Source organism: Salvelinus fontinalis, chromosome 26 (assembly GCF_029448725.1).
Source record: "Salvelinus fontinalis isolate EN_2023a chromosome 26, ASM2944872v1, whole genome shotgun sequence".
Lineage (NCBI taxonomy): Eukaryota > Metazoa > Chordata > Actinopteri > Salmoniformes > Salmonidae > Salvelinus > Salvelinus fontinalis.
In genome coordinates, this window is record NC_074690.1 from 38295331 (window position 1) to 38310059 (window position 14729).

Here is a 14729-nt window from a genome sequence, read left to right on the forward strand (position 1 = left end):
CGTTCGCACATTTTGTTTGTGCATGCCGCCACCTATTGTGCGGTAGTGTGTGGTCAATCACGTTACATTTTGTGATACAAACTTAAAAAAGGAAAGGGAAAAAGGACCAAAAAAATTAACCCTACACCCAATACACCACTATTTCATAAAGATACAAATCACCACCCCCTTCCACCTATATTATTTTTTATTATTTATTATTTTACAATGACAGCCTACCCCGGCCAAACCCTAATCCGGACGACCCTGGGACAATTGTGCGCCACCCTATGGGACTCCCAATCACGGCCAGTTGTGATACAGTCTGGAATCAAACCAGGGTCCGTAATGACACATCTAGCACTAAGATGCAGTGCCTTAGACTGCTGCGCCACTCGGGAGCCCTATATACACCACCCCATTCCCCATTCCACGGCGTACACATCACTGACAATCTGAAATGGTCCACCCACACAGACAGTGTGGTGAAGTAGGCGCTTGTCTGTACAGTATGTAGGCGCAAGTAGGAGGCTGAAGAAATGTGGCTTGGCCCCTAAGACCCTCGGAAACCTTTACAGATGCACAATTGAGAGCATCTTGTCGGGATGTATCACCACCTGGTACGGCAACTGCACCGCCCGCAACCACAGGGCTCTCCTGAGGGTGGTACGGTCCGCCCAACGCATCACCAGGGCACACTGCCTGCCCTCCAGGACACCTATAGCACCCGATGTCACAGGAAGGCCAAAAAGATCATCAAGGACATCAACCACCCGAGCCACGGCTTGATCACCCCGCTATCATCCAGAAGGCGAAGTCAGAGAGACTGAAAAACAGCTTCTATCTCAAGGCCATCAGACTGTTAAATAGCCATCACTAGCCAGGTACAACCCAGCTACTCAACCCTGCACATTAGAAGCTGCTGCCCTATATAAATATAGACATAAAATCACTGGCCACTTTAATAATGGAGCACTATTCACTTTAATAATGCTTACATACTGCTTTACTCATCTCATAATGTTACATACTGATTTACTCATCTCATATGTATATACTGTATTCTATTATACTGTATTTCAGTCAATGCCACTATGACATTGCTCGTCCTAATATTTATATATTTCTAAATTCTATTATTTTACTTTTAGATTTGTGTATTGTTGTGAATGATTAGATACTGCTGCACTGTTTGAGCTAGGAACACAAGCATTTCGCTACACCCGCAATAACATCTTCTAAATAAACTCAGCAAAAAAGAAACGTCCTCTCACTGTCAACTTTAATTTTCAGCAAACGTAACATGTGTAAATATTTGTATGAACAAAACAAGATTTAACAACTGAGACATAAATTGAGCAAGTTCCACATACATGTGACTAACAGAAATTGAATAATGTGTCCCTGAACAAAGGGGGGGTCAAAATCAAAAGTAACAGTCAGTATCTGGTTTGGCCACCAGCTGTATTAAGTACTGCAGTGCATCTCCTCCTCATGGACTGCACCAGATATGCCAGTTCTTGCTTTCACCAAGGCACCTGCAAGTTCCCGGACATTTCTGGGGGGAATGGCCCTAGCCCTCACCCTCCGGTCCAACAGGTCCCAGACGTGCTCAATGGGATTGAGATCCGGGCTCTTTGCTGGCCATGGCAGAACACTGACATTCCTGTCTTGCAGGAAATCACACACAGAACAAGCAGTATGGCTGGTGGCATTGTCATGCTGGCCATATCAGGATGAGCCTGCAGGAAGGGTACCACATGAGGTAGGAGGATGTCTTCCCTGTAATGCACAGAGTTGAGATTGCCTGCAATGACAACAAGCTCAGTCTGATGATGCTGTGACACACCGCCCCAGATCATGACGGACCCTCCACCTCCAAATCTATCCCGCTCCAGAGTACAGGCCTCGGTGTAAAGCTCATTCCTTCGACGATAAACGCAAATCCGACCATCACCCCTGGTGAAACAAAACCACTGCTCATCAGTGAAGAGCCCTTTTTGCCAGTCTTTTCTGGTCTAGCGACGGTGGGTTTGTGCCCATAGGTGACGTTGTTGCCGGTGATGTCTGATGAGGACCTGCCTTACAACAGGCCTACAAGCCCTCAGTCCAGCCTCTCTCAGCCTATTGCGAACAGTCTGCGCACTGATGGAGGGATTGTGCGTTCCTGGTGTAACTCGGGCAGTTGTTGTTGCCATCCTGTACCTGTCCCGCAGGTGTGATGTTCGGATGTACCGATCCTGTGCAGGTGTTGTTACACGTGGTCTGCCACTGCGAGGACGATCAGCTGTCCGTCCTGTCTCCCTGTAGCGCTGTCTTAGGCGTCTCACAGTACGGACATTGCAATTTATTGCCCTGGACACATCTGCAGTCCTCATGCCTCCTTGCAGCATGCCTAAGGCACATTCACACAGATGAGCAGGGACCCTGGGCATCTTTCTTTGGTGTTTTTCAGAGTCAGTCTTTAGTGTCCTAAATTTTCATAACTGTGACCTTAATTGCCTACCGTCTGTAAGCTGTTAGTGTCTTAACGACCGTTCCACAGGTGCATGGTCATTAATTGTTTATGGTTCATTGAACAAGCATGGGAAACAGTGTTTAAACCCTTTACAATGAAGATCTGTGAAGTTATTTGGATTTTTACGAATTATCTTTGAAAGACAGGGTCCTGAAAAAGGGATGTTTCTTTTTTTGCTGAGTTTATGTGCATGTGACCAAAACTATTTGATTTGATTTAGACCCTAACTGATCCTTCACCAGGCTGATGGCCTGTGAGGACAGGACCCTTTTGTTCAACACACCTTGTAACTCTGCAGTAAAACCTCATACACCCAAATGCTTATCTGCAGCTGCCACCACATCTATTTTCTGTCCCGGCACCCCAATGGTGGAACCAGCATCCCCCTGAAGATAGGACAGCAGTGTCCCTGCCCAGCTTCCCCCTGAAGATAGGACAGCAGTGTCCCTGCCCAGCTTCCCCCTGAACATAGGACAGCAGTGTCCCTGCCCAGCTTCCCCCTGAAGATAGGACAGCAGAGTCCCACTAACTGTAAGTCGCTCGGGATAAGAGTGTCTGCTAAATGACAAAAATATAAATTGACATTCCAGTTCTACGGTACAGTTTATAACCATGGCAATGAATGCTAACAAGTCAACCTTACTGAAGCACAAATTCATAATATTAGCATAGGCCTATTACTCACACCTGACTCATCATCCTCTACTCTCTTCACTGCCTCAGCATACCACACCTTCTGTTCTACTCCGACCCTGGCAACCTCAAGCGGTCTCGCTTGCACTGGGCACTTCTGATCCCCAGCAACATGGGCACCCCCACAATTGACACACAGTGTTTTTCCATCCATACTACACAGTCCTTTGTCCCATGCCATCCTGCACACTTCTCGGAACTTCCCTCCAACAAACTGCAGCAACATGACCAGAAGCTTGGCATCCGAAACGCCTTAGTGGGTTCAGCACAAACACTTTCACTGGGTAACATGACTATCAGGTAAAGACTCTGCTTCAAAACTCAAACGGACAATGTCTTCTCAGCTTCACCGTGCTCGCGCCGCACCAAACGGTAGGCGTCACAGACACAGGGAATTTTGTGCGGGTGAGGAACATTTAAGGTTTGCCAAAAAACTACCAGGATTCATTTAAAATTAAAACTTTATTTCATGAAAACAATAATTCCTCTTTTATCAACTACTTCTGTATAATACATTGCATGAAAACGTCAGAATGAACATCAATAAATTGATTGATAGTATAAAAGCCTGGTACAGCATTTCCACAATTACATTTTAACCAAGTTTCTTCACACAATATAACAATAACAAATATATCAAAGCCTTCCAGATAAATCAGAGAAGCACGAGGCAATATTATCAAAGGAAAAGATTGCATATGAACAATCTGCTTTTTATTAGGAGCCAAGGTCTTACGGCTTTGCAAGGTATTAGATAGAGGATCCTCGTAGGAACAGCAAAACTAACTATAGATCAGAGTCTAGGCCAAAAGAGCAACATCATCTTCCCTCTTTACAGATGAGTTAGAACGTTTGGGAACTGGGACCATATATACTGTGTGCAGAAATAAAAACGCATACAAACCTGAGACAACTGACGGAAAAACAAAATATATACACACACACACACACACTATAACAAAAAAATAAAGACATATGGTCCAAGAAAGCACAGTCATAGCTACTACAGCATATCAGGAATTCATATCTGGAATGCTAACAGGACTGTCTGCCAGAAGGGCACTGGGTAGAAGTTGCCCATAGGGGCAAATCTAGGATCAGTTCACAATCACCAAATAATAACCAGGGAACACCACAAAACTGACTTTAGATCAGTGTCAATAGAACATTACTGACTCTGGCAGAAGTACTTTCACAGTCTCCAAAAAGCCAGAGAGAAGTTATCATGCACCCTGTCAACATTAATGCTTCTTAATCTCAAAGCCAACAGTACTGCTGCAAAGATTACACAGAAAATCCTTTTTGATTTGGATTTGTATTCTTTTCTGAAAACATGAATGTAAAGCCTGTAGCCGTCATTGGAAAGTTAACAGTCATAATAATCTCTATGGAATGTATCCCCTGAACAGATCAGCTACAACACGTTTACCACAAGCACTGATGGTGTGTCTTCTACTGTTGTGTGTGACAGCGTGAGTGTGTGTTTGCGTTGAAGATCATCAAATGCCACAGACATAAAACAATGTTTAGGCGCAATATGCAGTAGCTAGCGTGCTACAGATCAAGGCTGTCTTTCGTGAAAGCTGGAACAGAATTGTTTGAAGATTTTAGGCACTTTGGTGGGCGAGAGTAAGAGTGGGGACAAATAAATGGCACATGAAGAGTTAACATTCGTGCAAAGCTTTGATCATGGCAGAGGAAAGAAAATAGAGAGAAAAAAAGCACAGTGTGCAAGCTCCACTGTAGTGCAAACAGAGAGAGTAGCGCAGGATGTTCTGCAGAGTGGCTGTAGATTCCGGTGCACGTCTATCGTCTTTGGTGGAGAATTCGAATGGCCACCATGTTGGTACCAAGAGTTCCAAGACAATGACATTCTACTTAGAATGCCTATTAGAATGTTATCGTCATGGAGTGTTTGGTGCCAACATGGAAGTCCGTTTGGTTAACTCTCTGTAAAAATGGCTCTGGTGCATAAGGGAATGTAAGAGTGCGAGACAAAGACTATTCAGATCTGTCACATCTGTAAAATATATCAAATTTACATCACATCTGTCCATCATCGTTCTCAGAGGTCTCCCTTTTCAATCACTGTCCTCTGTAGTCGTCTTGACTAGGAGGAGATGACAGCGACCGACACTGACCAGATGTCTCGAGGCATCCTACTCCCTGGTCAGTCCTGAGTCTAGGTCCTCCTCTGTCTCAACCTCCAGCTTCCCCTGCTTGACAGGGCAGGTCACGGGTTGTAACTGCAGAGTCACTATCTGACTGGTGGTCTGTTCTGCAGTAGCAGCCTGTCTCTCACACATACTCCCCAGCAGCTGAGCGGTTCTGAAGACCGACCCGTGCTGACCGGGCTGCAGAGACTGCACGTTCTGCAGGGTGCGCAGCATCTCAGCTGAGACTATAGGCAGGTGCTGCTGCTGGATCAGACTGCCTCCCAGTGGTCGAAGAACTGTTCTGCGCTGGGCTGGGGATCGGGACTCGGATTGTGGGCCGGGTTGGTGCCGCTGGGCTGTTGCCGGACTACTGCTGGTCTGTCTGGACCTTTGGTAACCTGGTCTAGAGGAGGGGGGAGGAGGAGGGAAAGAATGCTCGTAGGACGCTAAATCGTCCAGGGATTGGTCGCTGGAGGGCGGGCTTTCCTCTGGAACGTCTTCATCATCCTCATGATTGCCTTGGTCCTCCTGGTCTTCATCACCACTGATGAAGACCATGTCCTTGGGCAGGGAAGCAAACTGGTACACCAGCCTCTGGCCCTCCACCTTGTTCAGGATCCCACGCTGGTAGTAGTACCTGTTAGGGGCAGAGATAGGTCAGCTTTGATACACACCTGCAGGGCCACAGAAAGAAAGTTAAGTTTTGTTCAAATTAATAATAATATGTAAGTTAACTACAGCGTACCTGAGAGCTCGGCCCATGGTCTCATAGTTCATGTCTGGTTTGTTTTTGTGTTTTCCCCAGAGTCGGGCCACAGCCTTAGAGTTGACCAGCTTAAAGATCCCTGCATGCCGATTGGTCCATTTGATATAGCGGGGACAGGCCTGACGGTCTTGAAGAAGCTCAATCAGGAACTGCCACAGATACAGAGTGTTACCTGAAACACGAGAGGTGAGATTGAGTGTTCTGTTCTCTCTCTGTGTGTGTGTGTGTGTGTGTGTGTGTGTGTGTGTGTGTGTGTGTGTGTGTGTGTGTGTGTGTGTGTGTGTACCTTTGCTGTATTTTCCCCTCTTGAATGTGATGTCCGGTGTGGGAGATTCAGGCCTTTTGGATTTCTTACCTGAAACACATAAGAGTTTTTATTTTACTGTGACAATGACATAATTGACATTGTAAATTACAGCAGTCCATAAATGGAAATGTGAGAAAGCACAAAATAAGTAATAATGTCAGAACTGATGAGCAGACATATGAGCTAAGGTTATGATTACAATTTATAGTTTGAAAACATGGCCAGATAATGACATAAGTAAAATTACAGTCTGACCTCTCTTCTTCTTTGGTTGCTCGGCAACCGTCTCCCTCTGCAGCGTGACCCACTGGGGCTGGCTCAGAGCTCCCACAATGTCCTCTACTGACACCATCAACTGGTGGGTAACGGGCGATGTGATGACGTCACCCAGGGAGGGAACGTACAGCTGGGCTAGAGGGGAGGAGACAAACACAGACTGTTAGGGCTTACAGCGTAATGAATGGGTCTACAAGGAGACCATTAGATTAGGTCAATTTGATTACAGGATGTATACATCTGCTCCAAATCAGTGCAGAAATATGGATGTTTGTTTGCCCTAGACAAGAAACATGGTGATGGTAGACAACAAGCTAAACGTTCATCGACATCTGAGAAGTTCACGCAAAGACCGAGTCAAGACAAGTTACTCACTGAGCTACTAGCTGAGACTAGCTGTGTGTGTGTGTGTGTCTCACTGTAGTGCTGTTGGTCCAGAGAGAGGGAGTCGGGGGAGTCCATGTTGAGGAGATTCTCAGCTGCCACCAGTGTTTCCATGGTTTCCTCATCTCCACACTCACTGCCCTCCACTGGATAGATAGATAGATAGAGGGGAGCTCAATATCGAGAGAAACGGTGTGATGCGTCAACATGACCTAATGGCTCTGTCTGTAGGCCAACCCCTAGTGATGGGACAGCGGGAATAAACAAGGCGGCTAGCTAACTAATGGCCCTGCGTTTCCCAAACTCGGTCCACGGGACGTTTTTGCCACAACACTGCACATCTGATAAAAATGATCCAAGCTTGATGATTAGTTGATTATTTGAATCAGCTGTGTAGTGCAAAACTGTGCAGAGTTTGGGAAACCCTGTACTACACTGTTAGTAAGCCCATCTTTCTTCCACAACGACAGTCTAACTGTATATTCGCAAACTTGCAAATCCTAGCTTAAACAGAGATGATGCTAATGTTGTAACATGCCACGGTAAACGATTGACAGTGAGCTATCTAAAAGTAGAAAATAAAAAAGAAGCGAACTTTGTTAGTTGCTAAATTAGGTAGTTTAAACTTAGGTTAGCTAACTAGCTAGACAGTTACAGGAGTAGACAAGTGAAGCTACAAAACCAATTTGCCACAAACGTACTTGCATAGACTAAGATCCTCGCTATTCAATAATTACTTCCACGAACTGTTTCACTGCAGAGAGCTACATGATAATCAACTTTAACAAAACTGCAGCAGCCACAAGAAGACGTGTTTTGTTTCACTTCCTGGATTTGAGAACTTCTCTGATTGGGCCAAATGCGATGGCCACAGTACGCATGTGCACAGACAGTTTACAGTCCCCTCATCAACATGAGTAGAGTTAGCTAGCTAGGGTATTTATTTGTGCTTTGTTAGAAACAAGGATCGGACCCCCCCCCAATCTTCACATAAAATGACATACCCAAATATAACTGCCTGTAGCTCAGGACCTGAAGAAAGGATATGCATATTCTTGATACTATTTGAAAAGAAACACTTTGAAGTTTGTGGAAATGTGAAATTTATACAGGAGAATATAACACATTAGATCCGGTAAAAGATAATACAATGAAAAAACATTATTTTGTTTACCATCATCTTTGAAATGCAAGAGAAAGGCCATAATGTATTATTCCAGCCCAGGTGCAATTTAGATTTTGGCCACTAGATGGAAGCAGTGTATGTGCAAAGTTTTAGACTGATCCAATGAACCATTGCATATCTGTTCAAAATGTTGTATCAAGACTGCCCAAATGTGCCTAATTGGTTAATTAATACATTTTCAAGTTCATAATTGTGCACTCTCCTCAAACAATAGCTTGGTATAATGTAATAAATCAAATTAAATAGCTATCAAAAATTGGACAATGCAGTTAGATTAACAAGAATTTATGCTTTCTGCCCATACCAGATATGTCTATGTCCTGGTAAATGTTCTTGTTACTTACAACCTCATGCTAATCACATTAGCCTACGTTAGCTCAACCATCCTGTGGGGGGGGGGGGGGGGGGGGGGGGGGGGGGGGGCACAGATCCCATAGAGGTTAAGTTAGGTTAAACTATTTTGATTTGAAACTGCTCTGTTGTTAAATTCCAGTAGTGATACAGGTGCTATAAACACAGCAACTAGCTTCATAGCGATCTGTTTGTAGTGTGGTAGCTAAACTATCTACCATAGCTAGCTAGTTAGCTAACTGGCTAACCACCTTCCATACATCACACTGAATGTACTGACTGTACAATGTCTTCATCAGCTATTTATTTTTGCCCAGCACCGGTACTTATGTGCATATTACCCTCCTGCTTTACACTGACAGTTTCTCTCAGGAGCTGAATGAAGCCGTGGAGCCTAAACCCACATCCTAAAATGCCAGACCCCTTACCTGAACATAGACCTCCTAAAGTACTACAAAACGATGTTAAGTCCTCTGTGCCTGTTTCTGTCTCTGCAGGTGCTGTTGATGATGCCAAGAAAGCCCAGCAGCTCAATCCCAGCCCTTCCCTTTCCCTTCATGAGAACAGGGTAAGTGTGTGCATGTGTTGTTACCCGTTGTTAGCAGGCGGTCGTCTGTGTGTGTCTGCTCACAGGCCAGGCCTGAGTAGGAGAGCAGGTGGGAGTGTGGGACCTGCTCCACTATCACTGCAGGAGAGGCCAAGTGCTCATCCAGCTGCAACACAGAGGGACAAATGATCTGTCATTCACTTTAATTCCGTTCTAATTCATTCTATCCAACGCTTTATGGGCATATAAATTCGTGGATGCTTCAATAACTATGGCTGACGTCATCACCATGTCATCCTTGGCTACTGTATGTCTTGACTCTACCTCTGCATTCAATACAGCTCGTCTGCACTTTGATATTTGATTCCCCAAGTGGTTCTACATTGACGCATGATTCCGGAGGAGGCATTGATGCTTTATCTGTTGGCGTGCACACACACACACTCATGCACGCACACACGGTCGTTCCCACCTGTAGTCCATTATTCACGCGGTCGCTGGCATACTCAAAGATGAGTTCCGTCTGCTGCAGCATGGCAGACATCGCAGAAGTCTCTGATGGCAGCTCTACGATGTCTTCATCCTAGCATTCCACGTTAGATATCCAACAGTTTCACACCACGCGCTCTAAGTTTTTAGGTCCCAGAGCACCGGATATGAGTTATAAGTGTCAAATCACAGGTTCTGTGTTTCATAAGTTCCAGAGCAGAGTAAGTTGTATCCAAAGCTTCCCCCCGTTCTTTTCTGTGTCCGTGGCCTTTCACAGGTCCTTCTGAGGATGAGTGACCTTCAACCGCATGGCTGAATAACAGCACAGTGACTAAACTGGCTAAATTAAATAGCTGGCTAGCTAACTAGTTGCTCACTCCAGCGCAGTGGCTAGACCTCTCAGAAGAGTGAGTGTTGGCTTGGCTTGGCTACTTGGTAAAATTGTTGCGATAAAATCCTGCAGGCCTCCTCAGTAGACGGTCCGTAGATGAAATGCTGAACAAGAGCATAGTTACTTGTTTTCTCTTCTTCACGGTTTCTACTCTCGATGAGGAAGTGTAGGTCCAACGGTCCTGTGGTCTTACCCTGAGAAAAGGGAACAGAGACAGAGTGGTGGGGGTATGGGGGGGGGGGGCAGAAATAGAAAAATATATAAATTACATTAGAGAAGGTTCTTCAGGGCATGATAACTCTACATGTACTCTACATGTGCCACACTCTTTCTGATCAAACACACACCTTGAGCAAAGTGCAGACAATGAACAGAATCACATGATCAGGGCTCTCTAAACTCTGCTGGTAGAACAACAGTCTGTTAGGAAGACCCAGGGCAAAAACAATGTCTGCCAAGCTGAGCCAAGGCCTCTTACAACCAGCAACTATTTATATTCCTTCCTCTTATCATGTTCTTTATTCTGTTCTGTCTTATTTTCTCTCTCTCTCTCTCTCTCTCTCTCTCTCTCTCTCTCTCTCTCTCTCTCTCTCTCTCTCTCTCTCTCTCATCTCATCTCCCCTTCTAAAGAAGCCAAACCAGCAACAGGAAAGAAGCTTCCGGAGTGAGTCATGAGTGTGTGTTATATGAGTGTACTGTATGTGTGGAAGGGAGGTAGGGGAGGCAAAAACGAGCAGCTGTGTCTGCTCAGAGGTCCTAATGCTCAGGTCACACAATGGGCATCTGCGTTAGGGTCTGTCTGTGTCGTGTGTCTGTGAAAGGAAACTCCTCATTTCAAGATATTGTGTTTTTCCTCTGGTTTGGTATGCCAGGAATGTGTTTGGAATAGCTCCTATGAGAGATAAGCACAGAACTAACAGACAGACACACAGGGTTAGATTGCTACAGAGAGAAGGGTGGGGGAATCACAAAAGGGGCTAGGTAATGATTGACTGTGACTCCTACATCATTAGGTTACATTAGATTAAATATACTTTGTCTGTTGTTCACAGAAATTTGCTTATACAACCATCATCACTGTGTCTGAAAGACACAACCCCCAACCATAACCCAGCCCTGGCCTGTCCTCTCTGCATTCACGCCAGGCATTGTCCATGGTGTCAGCTAGATAGGATCACACACACACATTCCTGTATGCCTCTGGTTTCTTTCTCGCTCTCCTCCGCTCATTCACCTCCCTATTTGTTCACTCACTCAGTCACTCACACATTTTCTCCACTCGTTTACTCACCTGTCCTCTTCTCTTCAGGCGGCAGTTACTGACTGCTGTTAGCACCAGAAAATCCTGTTTCTGCCGTTGCTGGTCTACCATGTCCCCTTGCTCCCTCCTCTCTTTCTCCCTCCCTCTGTCCCTCTTTCCCTCTCTTTTTCCCTCTCTCGCTTTCTCTCTCTCTCGATCTATCTATCTATCTATCTATCTATCTATCTATCTATCTATCTATCTATCTATCTATCTATCTATCTATCTATCTCTCTCTCCCTCTCTCTCTCTCTCTCGCTCTCTCTCTCTCTCTCTCTCTCTCTCAGGTGTCAGGTTGCAGTAGGTAAGCAAGCTCGGTGACAGGCACCATGACGACAGTTGTTATGCTACACACCTGCGTTTACCTGATCTCCTCCCACTCTACCCTTAACCCTTTAGAGAAAGAAAGAGAGAGGAGACTTCCCTAGAGAGACAAAGAGCTGCTCACAGGGCAGACATGCATGCTATAGTCATATGCCTATTCATTTTGAATGCCGATATGTTTTCACAGGAGACTTCTGGGAATGCCAAACGAAAAATGTCTTCATTTGCTGTTCTGTTTTGCTTGTGTTCAGCAGATTTTGTTGCTATATGTGTTGTTGCTTGCATAGCATAGGGTATAATGGGATATTTGACACTTGTAGCAGCACTGGTCACAATGGAGAGGAATTTTGAGTTGAATGGGCCAAGGAAAGGACAGGAGGTTGATTAAGACTGTTGGTAGTCAACCTGGTTTCAACTCCCTCCTCCATACTGCCCAATGTGGGTTTCCTGTTCTAAGCTGACAGCGTGTGCGTGCGTGTATGTGCATGACGGCTAAAAGAGCAAGATGCAACTGAGGCTGTTATCGCACAGGAAGCACAACCCTTTCTGTGGGCTCCACTTCCTCCTGAGAGAAAGGGAGGGAGCGGAGGAGGCCTATTATAACGCGGGAAAAGCTGTCACCACGGAGACCAATGTTCCATTGTACGTCTGCCAGACTGCCGTCTTGTATTATGGTTGTTTAGAATGTTGGGTTACCGGTAACGCTTCTCCATGTTTTCTGTGTCTCTCTGTATGTCCAATATTGTTAAATGGCTCCTGCACTTGTCTCCTTCCCTACACAATGGTGACAAAAGGAGGTTTTTAAGACGATTTGGGACATGACACAGTCCTATTACACACACATCTGTGTCTGTGGCTTCAGTCATATCTGAGCCTATGATGTCGCTGCCAGGCCCTTAGGGACAGTGATAAGCTTCATAACACACTCAATGCCCTGTGTGTGTGTGTGTGTGTGTGTGTGTGTGTGTGTGTGTGTGTGTGTGTGTGTGTGTGTGTGTGTGTGTGTGTGTGTGTGTGTGTGTGTGTGTGTGTGTGTGTGTGTGTGTGTGTGCGCGCGTGTGTGCGTGTGTAAAGAAAGCGCATTGTGAACTAGGCCAGGCAGATAGAGGAACAAGGAAAGGAGCTGATAAGCTTCCTCTTTTGCCCCGGGTGACCAAGCCTAGCCAATCTAACATGGAGAAATTATGGGGAGACTCTGAATAACATTACATGTTTTGGTGAACTACAAATCTTAAAGGGATACTTCGGGATTTTGGCAATGAGGCCCTTTATGTACTTCTGAGTGGAAGGCCTCCTGAGTGGCGCAGCGGTCTAAGGCACAGCATCTCAGTGCAAGAGGCGTCACTACAGTCCCTGGTTCGAATCCAGGCTGTATTATATCTGGCTGTGATTGGGAGTCCCTTAGGGCGGTGCACAATTGGCCCAGCATCGTCCGGGGTAGGCTGTCATTGTAAAAAATAATTTGTTCTTAACTGACTTTCCAAGTAAATAAAGGTTAAACAACACATAAAAAAATGTATTTATTTATTTCACCATTATTTAACCAGGTAGGCTAGTTGAGAACAAGTTTTCATTTGCAACTGCGACCTGGCCAAGATAAAGCAAAGCAGTTCGACACATGCAACAACACAGAGTTACACATGGAATAAACAAAACATACAGTCAATAATACAGTAGAAAAATAAGTATATATACAATGTGAGCAAATGAGGTGAGATAAGGGAGGTAAAGGCAAAAAAGGCCATGGTGGCGAGGTAAATACAATATAGCAAGTAAAACATTGGAATGGTAGATTTGCAGTGGAAGAATGTGCAAAGTAGAAATAGAAATAATGGGGTGCAAAGGAGCAAAATAAGTAAATACAGTAGGGGAAGTGGTAGTTGATTGGGCTAAATTAAAGATGGGCTATGTACAGGTGCAGTGATCTGTGAGCTGCTCTGACAGCTTGTGCTTAAAGCTAGTGAGGGAGATAAGTGTTTCCAGCTTCAGAGATTTTTGCAGTTCGTTCCAGTCGTTGGCAGCAGAGAACTGAAAGGAAAGACGACCAAAGGAGGAATTGGCTTTGGGGGTGACCAGTGAGTTATGCCTGCTGGAGCGTGTGCTACGAGTGGGTGCTGCTATGGTGACCAGTGAGCTGAGATAAGGCGGGGCTTTACCTAGCAGAGACTTGTAGATAACCTGTAGCCAGTGGGTTTGGCGACGAGTATGAAGCGAGGGCCAACCAACGAGAGCGTACAGGTTGCAGTGGTGGGTAGTACATAGGGCTTTGGTGACAAAACGGATGGCACTGTGATAGACTGCATCCAGTTTGTTGAGTAGAGTGTTGGAGGCTATTTTATAGATGACATCACCGAAGTCGAGGATCGGTAGGATGGTTAGTTTTATGAGGGTATGTTTGGCAGCATGAGTGAAGGATGCTTTGTTGCGATATAGGAAGTCGATTCTAGATTTAATTTTGGATTGGAGATGCTTATTGTGAGTCTGGAAGGAGAGTTTACAGTCTAACCAGACACCTAGGTATTTGTAGTTGTCCACGTATTCTAAGTCAGAGCCGTCCAGAGTAGTGATGCTGGACGTGCGAGCAGGTGCGGGCAGCGATCGGTTGAAGAGCATGCATTTAGTTTTACTTGTATTTAAGAGCAGTTAGAGGCCACGGAAGGAGAGTTGTATGGCATTGAAGCTCGTCTGGAGGTTAGTTAACACAGTGTCCAAAGAAGGGCCAGAAGTATACAGAATGGTGTCGTCTGCGTAGAGGTGTATCAGAGAATCACCAGCAGCAAGAGCAACATCATTGATGTATACAGAGAAGAGAGTTGGCCCGTGAATTGAACCCTGTGGCACCCCATAGAGACTGCCAGAGGTCCAGACAACAGGCCCTCCGATTTGACACACTGAACTCTATCAGAGAAGTAGTTGGTAAACCAGGCGAGGCAATCATTTGAGAAACCAAGGCTGTCGAGTCTGCCAATAAGAATGTGGTGATTGACAGAGTCGAAAGCCTTGGCCAGGTCGATGAATACGGCTGTGCAGTAATGTCTCTTATCGATGGCGGTTATGATGAC

General features: G+C 45.4%; 1 protein-coding gene across 3 annotated transcripts; it reads right to left on the reverse strand.

Moving 5' to 3' along the window:
• Positions 1 to 3637: 3637 nt before the first annotated feature.
• Positions 3638 to 11472, reverse strand: LOC129824282 (ETS-related transcription factor Elf-1-like). 3 transcript variants are annotated; one of them, XM_055883821.1, is made up of 8 exons: positions 11335 to 11472; positions 9636 to 10237; positions 9209 to 9329; positions 7115 to 7225; positions 6675 to 6830; positions 6399 to 6467; positions 6092 to 6284; positions 3638 to 5983 (listed from the first exon to the last, which is right to left on the reverse strand). In XM_055883821.1, exons 2-8 carry the CDS (start codon positions 9705 to 9707, stop codon positions 5350 to 5352), a joined length of 1356 nt encoding a protein of 451 aa, XP_055739796.1. In that variant the 5' UTR covers positions 9708 to 10237; positions 11335 to 11472; the 3' UTR covers positions 3638 to 5349. The 3 variants fall into 3 exon arrangements, with proteins under 3 accessions (XP_055739796.1, XP_055739797.1, XP_055739798.1); XM_055883822.1 differs by lacking the exon at positions 11335 to 11472 and adding an exon at positions 10391 to 10520; XM_055883823.1 differs by lacking the exons at positions 9209 to 9329; positions 9636 to 10237; positions 11335 to 11472 and adding an exon at positions 7781 to 8600.
• Positions 11473 to 14729: the final 3257 nt, after the last annotated feature.